Below are 12,061 nucleotides of genomic sequence, written 5' to 3'. Positions count from 1 at the left end.
GGGGGTTTGGCAAACCACCCTTCCTGGGCAGACCCGCGAAGGGAATCATACTTACCTGCTTCCTGGTGCTGGCTCCCAGCTCCTTTGCTCCATGGCCTAGGCTGCTCCGCTAGGCAACCTGGATCTAAACTTCTTGTTTGCCCCCCAACAGCCAATTGCTAGACCTGCTCCCCTTGCGTCATAGGAAATAGTCACGTGACACAAGAAGAGCAGGGGCTTCGCTGTCACCAGCAATTGGCAAGAGTGGAATCAGACAGGAAGTTTACATCCAGGGAGCCCAGCAGAACAGCAACTGGAGATGGCTGGAGCCAGCTCTGGGAAGGAGGTAAGCATGCATCGCTTTACAGGTCGGCCCAGGAAGGAGGGTTTGCACCCATTTACAGTACATGAATGACCACAATTGGGCTGCATCCAGCAAAGTGTTGTTACAACTCTACTTCCCAAGTTAACATTAATCCCAAATCTGTTTCATTACTTTCTGTTGCTAGTACTGAATACAAAATTCCATTTCCCCTCCATGACTTGTGTTTAATGTGAGGACTAGAGACTCCTAATTGTTCAGACTTTGTAATTATATATTTTGTCTTCTATATTGTAAATTTCAACATTTATTGTATTTTTACAAAAAATCTCTTTTTCTGGCAGTTTAACAAGAGCTCACAGTGGTGTCAGCAGCACTTTCTCAACTACAAGGGGCTTATGAGAGCGGTCACTGTGCGGGAACAACTGAAGAAGCTTCTCAGCAAGTTTAAAGTACCCAAGATATCTAGTGAAGGTGAGCGGGCAGGAGTCACAGGACCATTGCACCTCTGTTGTCTTCCTTATGACTGTACTTCATAACACATTATTGCCATCCTCTTGTAGGAGATCCAGATCCCATTTTACGTTGTATAGTCGCTGGTTTCTTTGCCAATGCTGCCAAGCTTCATTCCACAGGCGCCTACAGGTAATTAGAGGGGAATTGACCAAGCTAAGCAGCTCCAGTATTGACTTTGCCACGTTGTGTATTAACCCATTTTGTGACAGCTGCATGGTTGTATAAATAGCTGCCATTTAAAACGTATTACGCATAGACTGCCTCACCCCTAGTCCTTGAAGGGGTTTCGGCATTTAAAGGAGATAATTAAATATCTCGGAAGGCCCTGAACAGCCTGAAGTAAAAAATCAACTCCTATTCGCCCTTTTCTCCTGCATTGTTCTCTGTGGCGCTGGTCCGACCCTCCTGCCATTGCATGTATAGGAACCACAGGAGTGACATGCAGGTAGGACAGCACGTGAACCCTGCAGCCAATCACTGCCCTCAGCAGTAGTCCCAGAAATGGTGCCTGTCTTATGGCAAGAATGCCCAACCTGCGGCCCTCCAGCTGTTGAAGAACTATAACTCCTAGCATGCCTGTACAGCCTACAGCTATTAGGGCATGCTAGGAGTTGTAGTTCTCCAACAGCTGGAGGGCCACAGGTTGAGCGTCCCTACCTTATGGCAACTCCTATGCATATGATGAAAATACTGAAGATTATAATACCCCTTTAATCTGTGCTCTTGTGTGATCTTGTCAGCTGTTCCTCAGCTATATACTGTAGTTTTCACACTATAAAATGCACTTTTTCCCCCAAAACATGGGGCCTAAATGTCAGTGCACCTTACCGTGTGAAGCAGCATGGTCTCAGTATAAAATAAAGTATGTGCTACATTTTTAAAATGGATGGATGAGAGGGGCACACCGACAACTAGAATCACAATGCAGACCAGCCAGTATGTGAATAAGCTATTTATTAGCAACTCAATAAAATAAGATAAAATGAGGATCCTCAAAAATCAATCATTTGAAACATACACTTTATAAAACATAAAAAACCAAGGTGGTAGTATCATAAGATACAACAATGACACTGATGGATAATAATGTTAGCTGATTGTAGCAGGTTTTTCTAGGAAACGATTCAAGTACGCAGGTCTATTGCGCAATGTCTCTCTGGTTACTAAAAATTCAGGCTAAGCCGATATTTGCAAGTACATGTAGAGTCTTTGTGGTGTTAAATCTTCACAGCATATAACAAAGAATCTGCTGTTAAACTGTACTGTATATGGACACACTACTCACAGTTTCGGTATAATGAGGCGGCCGATCACTTGTGCTTGGCGTGGCGTCCCACGTGGTACAGCACCGATGGTCTGATTTTGGATCCGCTTATTTATACTGATGAGTAGATCTCCAGGACAATGCAAACAATAGGTATAGGCGCCGGGGTCAAGTGTTTGTCAAGACCCAATAAGTTATTCGGCGTTGCTGTGTGTCTTTTATCCAAACACAAGAAATCCTATGTTTTCTTCCTGTGCGCTGTGTGGAAGCGCTTCTGAAGATTCAAAGACGGTGCGCAGATGATAGCCTGCGGTTTCTTTCTTTCCTCGAGACTGTGTACACCAGACGCGTTTCGGAGTTGACAGTGACTCCTTCCTCAGTGGTCCAGTCTCGTCTGTGGTATAGGGGTTTATATAGGGCTAAATCCAGCCTCTCATTAGTGATTATTGCATCGTCACAAGGAATGTCAGAAAATACCGACATGGATTCTCTAATCATATAACCTTCAATCGTAACGGTGTGCGTATAAAAACTATTAAACATAGAAAAGGTGTGCATAATATATATATAATAACATATGTTAAAAACATACTGGCTGGATAAATAATTATAAATATAATTATAAATACAATTATAAACTTCTTGTCCAAGAAAACATATTTTAACATGCATAAAATCCCATATTGATGGAATGCGGTTTTATATATAATGTGATTTGGGACAACATGACTACAGAATATATACCGCATGTTCATGTTGAATCACCATTCTTTATTTTCCTTAGTATGGTTTTTAATAGAGTATATTTATCTTGCTATGTCGGCATCTCTATCCAATGCGGTTTTTATGCGTTTTATCTATATAGCTTCGGATTCCATACAAATAGTTGAGATGCAAACATAGAAAAACAGTACACAATTATAGGGCAGTAGCTTAAGAGTAATAGTAATAATAATATTATTGTTTGCATGGGCACCTAGTTAAAAATATGAATAAATAGATATACATAAATAAAATTGCATATAAAAATATAAATTAAAATACATAGAAAATATTTAATACATTTTTTTAAATATATAAATATTATATATTTGATACAATTTTATATATTTAAAAAAATGTATTAAATATTTTCTATGTATTTTAATTTATATTTTTATATGCAATTTTATTTATGTATATCTATTTATTCATATTTTTAACTAGGTGCCCATGCAAACAATAATATTATTATTACTATTACTCTTAAGCTACTGCCCTATAATTGTGTACTGTTTTTCTATGTTTGCATCTCAACTATTTGTATGGAATCCGAAGCTATATAGATAAAACGCATAAAAACCGCATTGGATAGAGATGCCGACATAGCAAGATAAATATACTCTATTAAAAACCATACTAAGGAAAATAAAGAATGGTGATTCAACATGAACATGCGGTATATATTCTGTAGTCATGTTGTCCCAAATCACATTATATATAAAACCGCATTCCATCAATATGGGATTTTATGCATGTTAAAATATGTTTTCTTGGACAAGAAGTTTATAATTGTATTTATAATTATATTTATAATTATTTATCCAGCCAGTATGTTTTTAACATATGTTATTATATATATATTATGCACACCTTTTCTATGTTTAATAGTTTTTATACGCACACCGTTACGATTGAAGGTTATATGATTAGAGAATCCATGTCGGTATTTTCTGACATTCCTTGTGACGATGCAATAATCACTAATGAGAGGCTGGATTTAGCCCTATATAAACCCCTATACCACAGACGAGACTGGACCCCTGAGGAAGGAGTCACTGTCAACTCCGAAACGCGTCTGGTGTACACAGCCTGCGGTTTCTTTCTTTCCTCGAGACTATCATCTGCGCACCGTCTTTGAATCTTCAGAAGCGCTTCCTCATAGCGCACAGGAAGAAAACATAGGATTTCTTGTGTTTGGATAAAAGACACACAGCAACGCCGAATAACTTATTGGGTCTTGACAAACACTTGACCCCGGCGCCTATACCTATTGTTTGCATTGTCCTGGAGATCTACTCATCAGTATAAATAAGCGGATCCAAAATCAGACCATCGGTGCTGTACCACGTGGGACGCCACGCCAAGCACAAGTGATCGGCCGCCTCATTATACCGAAACTGTGAGTAGTGTGTCCATATACAGTACAGTTTAACAGCAGATTCTTTGTTATATGCTGTGAAGATTTAACACCACAAAGACTCTACATGTACTTGCAAATATCGGCTTAGCCTGAATTTTTAGTAACCAGAGAGACATTGCGCAATAGACCTGCGTACTTGAATCGTTTCCTAGAAAAACCTGCTACAATCAGCTAACATTATTATCCATCAGTGTCATTGTTGTATCTTATGATACTACCACCTTGGTTTTTTATGTTTTATAAAGTGTATGTTTCAAATGATTGATTTTTGAGGATCCTCATTTTATCTTATTTTATTGAGTTGCTAATAAATAGCTTATTCACATACTGGCTGGTCTGCATTGTGATTCTAGTTGTCGGTGTGCCCCTCTCATCCATCCATTTTAACAATCCAACCATTTTAAAAGATTGGGGATATCTTTTTTAGGGGGAGCACCCATTCCATGCTAATAGAGGGTGAGCCAATCCAATCAACCAAATCCATGTGCTACATTTTGCTGGTAAAGTCAAGGAGAGTATTAAAATATATATACATACATACATATATATAATGTTAGAAACGGGCCATAATGTACATAGAGCAGCATGGCGCATGAGGCGCCCAAGAGCGTCTCCCGGTGTTTAAAGTGCATATACACTGGATAGCAATAAAAGTACTAGAGGAAGGAGGAGGATAGCTGAGAAGGTATTGAATCGAGGGAAAAAGCTGTTGGAGCTAGAGCGCATGCGCCAAGTGCGCTGCGCCAGTGTACCGTGGCATTGTACAAAATAAAGGGGTAGTGGAGAATAACTATGGGAAACTGGTAAAGCATAGCGGCCTGCATCAAGTGTAAGACGCTAGTGTAGTGAAAAAAGGCCCCTCAGATCCATGTAGAAATTTAAACTGAAACATTGTCAAAATCGAGCCTGGGGGTAGGAACATAAATACAATAGAGAGGTGTAGGGAATAGGGGTATAACTTAAGGAAGGGGTTGACCCACCCATAAAATGCAGAATCTAGGAGAAAAAAAGAAAGCGGAGGGGAATACTAAAACAAGAGGGAAAATACTCAAAAATAAAATCTACACATAAACCACACGGATGAAGGGTCAACTTACCCCTGTCTCAAAAGTGCACGGTGACCTAATTACAAATGTACGTCAAGGGTACCAGTAGGTGATCATAGAGAAATATTAGAAATCACTCTGCTCTGCTCTCTTTGCAACTGCCGCGCCCTCTGCACTTTTTAGTGACAGAGCCAGGCAGTGAAAACATGATCACACTTGGCTCTGTCAATCAAAGTGCAGAGGGCACACTAGTTGCAGAGAGCGCAGAGCCTCTAGGTGTAATGGTAACGCCCCCGTTGCTCCTAGAGGCTCATTTGCATATATTAAATCATCATTTTTCTCAGCAATGCGGGCACATATGAACATGGGACCAACACAGATGTCTTCAGCTGCCAAGTGCTCATCAGGTCAGCCAGTGTCATAGGTACAAACCTGCTGACAGATGCCAGTTTTTTCTTCATCTAAAACCTTGATGCGTATTAGAGTGCATAATATACGGGTAAGTTCTAGGATTCCACCAGGATGAGTTGTCGCCCAGCTTTTCCAGACTCCAGTTATGTAGTGCTACAGGCTCGGCCACCGCCTCCTGTGGGAGCTGTAACGGCAGCCATATTGATTGTCGTCCAGCTTTCAAATAAATAATGGCAATTGTAAAATAGTCGAAAAGCTCTGACACGAGAGGACAATTCAAGCTCTAATGTTTTTTGGTGATCTTTGACAGAGTAATCTGCAGCACTTTTCTTGCCCTCAAAAATACTGGCACGGAAAGCTGACTTTATTATAAGCCAGGGTTTACCGGAAAATGTTTAATTGCTCCATTCGAACCGGATTTCATGACACTAGTGTGAACAGGGCCTTAGGAGCACACATATGACGAAAGTGAGGTATAGTACTTAGATGTTCATCTCTCAGATGTCCTGAATGTTGTGCCACCTTGTTTTTCTAGGGGTATTTCTTTCCCAAATAGCTGCCCCCACTGTTATACAGGTTGCCTTGTAGAAATACATGATATGTTCCCTTGGACATTTTTCTTATTTCTCTCTCCTAAGGACATTAAGAGACGGTCATGAATTACATATACATCCAACATCAGTTCTATATGCCGAGAAGCCTCCAAACTGGTGAGTTTGACCATGTACTGTATACCGTATTCACCACATTTCAGCCAATGTTACCGCTGCCTGCACTTATTACTCTGTGCGGCTTATCACTAGAGAGGAGCAAAGTATTAAAAAATTTGATTCGGCTGCTTTGACGAATTTTACACTTTAAGGCTACTTTCACACTGGCGTTTTGGCTTTCAGTTTGTGAGATTCGTTCAGGGCTCTCACAAGCGGTCCAAAACGGATCAGTTCTGCCCTAATGCATTCTGAATGGAAAAGGATCTGCTCAGAATGCATCAGTTTGCCTCCGTTCTGCCTCCATTCCGCTTTGGAGGCGGACACCAAAAAAGCTGTTTGCAGCGTTTTGGTGTCCGTCTGACCATTGCGAAGGCAAACGGATCCGTCCTGACACACAATGTAAGTCAATGGAGACGGATCCGTTTTCACTGACACAATAGAAAACGGATCCGTCCTCGATTGACTTTTAATGGTGTTCAAGACGGATCCCTCTTGGCTATGTTACAGGTAATACAAACGGATCCATTCTGAACGGATGCAGATGATCGCATTATCTGAACGTATCCATCTGTGCAGATCCATGACTGATCCGCCCCAAACGCGAGTGTGAAAGTAGCCTAAAATTATCTATTATTACTATCTACCACTTGGACCCCCACCGATCACAAAAACGGGGGCCCCATAACTTATGGAGCCCCCCTGAAATGAACGGAGCAGCTGGTTGCAAATGTGTTCGGCCACTCTATTTCTATGGGAGTTGCGGAGATAGCGGAGTGCTGTTCTGCTGAAAACCTGCAGGCGGCCACGTCCTTTCTGCCTTCCATACATCTCAATGTAGGCATCGCTGAGGATCGTGGAGCAGGGGGGGGCTTATAGGCACGGCCGCGGCGTTAAGATGCTGCTCCTCAATCCTCAGCGCTACTTCCCATTGAAATGATTAGGAGGCAGAAAGGACGCGGCCGCTGGCGGGTTTTCAGTGACATTTTTGCTACTGTCCACACCACAATTCTGTCATGGGAATGTTCACTCTGGCTAGGTTCACACAAAGTATTTTCAGCACTGAAAAAAAATCTGGTGCTGTTATGGCGAGGCATTTCATTGCTGGCCATTGTCGATGGAATTCTGGATGTGGATTTTGCGTCAAGAATGGACAAGGCACTTCTTTTCTCCGGGGTCCGGTTTCTAAAACCGAATGCAGAGAAAAAAACTGAAAATCATCTCCCAAAATACTCAACTAGCCTTATTCACTTGGCCGATTTTCCTGCTGTTTCGGAAGCCCAAGGGAGCAGGATGAAAACCTCTTTCCAAGTGGTTTATTTTATTTTTGTAAGCTGTGGCGCCTGAACGTTAGAATGGGAACGAATCCATGGTCCTGTTTTTACCTTTGTAGGGTGCTATTCAGTGAGGTGATCCAGACCAACAAGTACTACATGCGGGATGTGACTGCAGTCGAGTCAGCATGGCTGCTGGAGCTGGCCCCGCACTTTTATCAGCAGGGAACGGTATGACCTACGGCACTCTCATCAAATGACTATTTTGTTTTATCTATAGAACGCACTGTTGCCATGAGGAAATCATGGAGATCATGGCTTGGACTAAACGGTCAGTAGAATCATTCTCCCAGTTCTGGAAAGGAGGATCCATCATCAATGAGCACCAATATCACTAAAGATGCTGATTCTTCTTGCGAATATCCACCAAGTTGAATCGGCTAAGGTGCCAGAAATTGACTTAAAGACTATGGACACTTTTGCATCATTATTGTCAAATTAATTGCATATATTATGTGATAGAAATATTTTTGGCAATTGGCTTCTATTAAAAATTCTCAACCATTTGTCTTCTGCAGCCTCGATGTGTTCATATACATTGCAAGCTGCTCAGTCCCGTTCAGAGTGAAATTCCTCAGACAAGCTGTGTGATGGCTCACTGTGTAGCCTGAACGATCTTCCAAGCTGACATCTTTTTTTTTGCTGAAAGTTTATTTTTTAGTTTGTAAAAATATTGGCTTAAGACTAGAGATTCAGGTTCAGGAGACCGGAGGCAAGCGGCACAGAGTGAGTCGTCATAGCCAATCTGGCAGAGGGGAGTGAGCAGCCTGTAAGGATTATGGACACATGCAGGCTGCAGAAGACAAAGTGTACCAAATAGATGAAATTCAGTCAAAATAAAATTGATGCAAAGGTGTCCATATCCTTTAAGGCCTGAATACTTGTAGGTGGAACTATAAGCATGACCGTTTTTGCCTTCTGGAGGATGGGGATTGCAATGCTCAACGCTGACAGCAAGGCCTCATGCACATGACCGTATGTATTTTTTACGGATCTGCAAAATGCGGATACCGGCCCTGTGCATCCCACAATTTCTGTGGGCGCCATTGTCGAAATTCCTATCCTTTCCCCCAAAACGAACAAGAATTCTATTTATTTTTTGTGGGATGGTCATGCGGAAAGTACAAATGCGGTTAGCACCAATGAATGGGCCCGCAACCAGTCTGCAAAAAATGCTGAAAAAAAAAAATCGAGTTTTGTGCATGAAGCCTAAGTGCGCTATCCATGTATACTTCCTATCCGCACCAAGCTCTAGTGTTCTGCACGTTCTAAGCTTCATTCTGTTTCTTTCATTCCCGCAGCATCTATCTCGAACCAGGAAAAGGGCCAAGCTGGACAATTTGTAAACCCCCGGCATTTATACGTAACCACAAGAGAGAAAATCAACTCCGCTCTCGCCAACATCTCTGTCTGACCTCAACTCCCATGGAGATCTGCCTGCCTTCCTCTGAGGATGGAGTTCAGGGCCTCTCACCGTTTCGTGGGGCGGCTTCTTAGCGCCGAGCATATTCATGTACATGTACTCTGAGCTCCAAATTGTGTTTGGCTGTGCCATTCCACACAACGTCTTCCTTTAGGCACATAGTATATGTATTTCTAAGTATATATATGTATGTATAACAGAAAGCCGTTTTATTTTTTTAAGTTGTAAATGACGGAAAGGAAGTGAATAGGGTCAGATGCCAGGATAGCAAATCCTCACAAGGTGAGAGTAGCACCGGTGCCGTTTTTGCAATTGCTACCATCTTTGTTACATAGGCTTATTTTTATCAATGCGCATCTACTCATCAGGTTTGCAAAGGGTATCTGTCAGCAGGTTTGTACCTATGACACTGGCTGACCTGTTCTATGTGTGCTTGGCAGCCGAAGGCGTCTGTGTTGGTCCCATGTTCACATTTGGAATAAAGAGGGGGGCAGTGTTGTGTCACCCAAGTACAATCAAAAAATGCCTATACTAATATGGAGGGGGAGTGTATAATAAAACGTAACTTTTACTAGATATACAATAAAAATGCAAAACTCCAAGAAATATCAATACGAGACAAGTGCGGAGTTAATCTGTGAGATATACCCCCATGCTGGTAATAATTATGTCACCCAATGATGAATAGGTGTCAGTAATTCACAATGTATAGTAGAACGGTCTTACCGGGTCCTTAAAAAAAATTGTAATATGGGTCCGGTACCGAATAGGGCACCATTTGGTTCTGTAGGGGTCCTGGTGTCCGTGCAGTGGTGGTATAGTTTGTACTGGGAGGTTTCTATCCCTAGTGTCACCCTAACAAATAGGGGAGGGAAACAACTTACACCTTACCTATCTAGACAGAGCACCCGTCCCGAAAAAGGGTGATCCCGTCCGGATACCTGCCCCTATGCACGGCCAAAATCCTAAGGCTAGGTCTACACAACCACATTTTTAAAATGGAAGTCTACAGTGTTGCAATGCGACATGCTGCGACACGACAGTCGCAGAAAAATCCATCTCGAAGCAGGTCGCAGTGCGGCACCATAGACTATCATTATAAAAATTGTCGCCTAATTGCCTAAATGTAGCCCCTGATGTTCGCTCCCGACGTGGCACGTTTCTGTCCCATTGACTCATTTTTTGCCAGCTCCTCAAAAGAGGGAGAGGAGCGTGCCCTTAATTAATGCAGATCATTGGGATTGGGTGTGGCATCGGCATGCCCCTACGCTGTGCACTACACTGGGGTGTATCTTACAGAATAACCCCGCACTTGTCTCATCTTCATATTTGTTGGTGGTTTGCATTTTTATTGTATATGTAGTAAAAGTTAGGTTTTTATTATGCATTCCCCCTCCACATTAGTGTAGATATTTTTTGATACCATGTTCATATGTGCCCACGTTGCTGAGAAAAATTATGTTTTAATATATGCAAATGAGCCTATAGGAGCAACGGGGGCGTTGCCGTTACACCTAGGGAATCTGCTCTCTCTGCCACTGCAGCGCCTTCTCCACTTGACAGGGCTAGACAGCGAAAAAGTCATAACCCCTGGCCCTGTCAATCACAGTGGTGAGGGGGCATCGGTTGCAGAGAGAGCAGAGCCTTTAGGTGTAACAGCAATGCCCCTTTTGCTCCTAGAGGCTCATTAGAATATATAAAATTTTCATTCTCAGCAATGCGGGCACATATGAACATGGGACCAACACAGACGTCTTCAGCTGCCAAGCGCACATACAACAGGTCAGCCAGTGTCATAGGTACAAAACTGCTGACAGATGCCCTTTAAAATCTCGAGGCTAGCAGATTCCCAGGTGTTTTAACTCCTTAATGACCAGATAACACCACTGCTGTGCTGGGCAAAGATCTGTATGTCATAATGCCATGACCATCATCCAGGCACAGATGACAAAAAAAAAAGCCATGCCTGTGCAAGGAGTAGCTGAAGATGTGAATCGGGCAGCCCGAGGGGATGATCATGGACCAATACTCGTCCTAATGACATACGAACTGTAGATCACCGTTGCATGTGATGTGTCAGTTTGTGTGTTCAGGGGACATTTAATATGTCACAATAAACCGAAAGCAACCACCAAATTGTGCCAGATATATCGAAATGAAACCGAAAACAAGGAGGTAGGGGTTTGGATCGGGGAACCAGCTCCTGTCACTTCCAATGAGATGCTGTGTACATGGGTGCCTCTATAATGTAAATGTGTATGAGCCGGTAACACCATGATGAAAGCCCAGAACACGGGATGTGCTCCATTAAGTAATATGTTCAAGGAGTTTTCTGGGAGTTAAATATGTATGACCTAGCCTTAGGAAAAGTTATCAATATCAGATTGGCGGGGGGCTGATTCCCGACACCCACCATAATTAGCTGTGCGCCGGAGCCAGGCACTGGAACCCCACAGTACTGTACACGTTGTAGTCGCTGGGCCTGGTTACTGCACATTGTCCGGAGCTGTAGTATTCTAGCCTGGTTCCAGCTCACAGCAGCTCCAGAAAACAGCCGGGCAGAGGGGCTGCCGAGACCCCGGCTCATCTGATACTGATGACCTCTCCCATAGTGCAGAATACCCACTCCAAGTGGCGGTGCCCTAAAGAGGATTGTCCAACTAGAGCAGGGATCAGCAATCTTCGTCAACTCCAGCTGTTCTGAAACTACAACTCCCAGCATGCTCCTTTCACTTCTGTGGGAGTTTAGAGAGCAGCCAAGCAAGTGTGCATGATGGGAGATGTAGTTTCACAACCCCTGGAGTGCTGGAGCATCGTCTCTCAGAAGTCTGCCTTGTGCCGTTCCTTTTTACATCACAGTCCCATTTCGAGAAGGTT

The 12,061-nt window shown here is 42.8% G+C and overlaps 1 protein-coding gene across 1 annotated transcript in view; it reads left to right on the top strand.

Moving 5' to 3' along the window:
* DHX35 (DEAH-box helicase 35) overlaps positions 1 to 10,099 on the top strand; it is a 42,478-nt gene extending 32,379 nt beyond the window's left edge. Inside the window, exons 18-22 of the mRNA XM_040437599.1 lie at positions 646 to 775; positions 865 to 946; positions 6,359 to 6,430; positions 7,821 to 7,932; positions 9,063 to 10,099. Of these exons, the coding sequence (XP_040293533.1) occupies positions 646 to 775; positions 865 to 946; positions 6,359 to 6,430; positions 7,821 to 7,932; positions 9,063 to 9,107 (441 nt within the window). The 3' untranslated portion in view covers positions 9,108 to 10,099. The remainder of the gene's footprint in view (positions 1 to 645; positions 776 to 864; positions 947 to 6,358; positions 6,431 to 7,820; positions 7,933 to 9,062) is intronic.
* Positions 10,100 to 12,061: the final 1,962 nt, after the last annotated feature.

The sequence above is a fragment of the Bufo bufo genome, chromosome 6 (genome assembly GCF_905171765.1).
Source record: "Bufo bufo chromosome 6, aBufBuf1.1, whole genome shotgun sequence".
Lineage (NCBI taxonomy): Eukaryota > Metazoa > Chordata > Amphibia > Anura > Bufonidae > Bufo > Bufo bufo.
The sequence above is the reverse complement of the archived record's forward strand: the minus strand, read 5'-3'. Positions and strand labels throughout refer to the sequence as shown.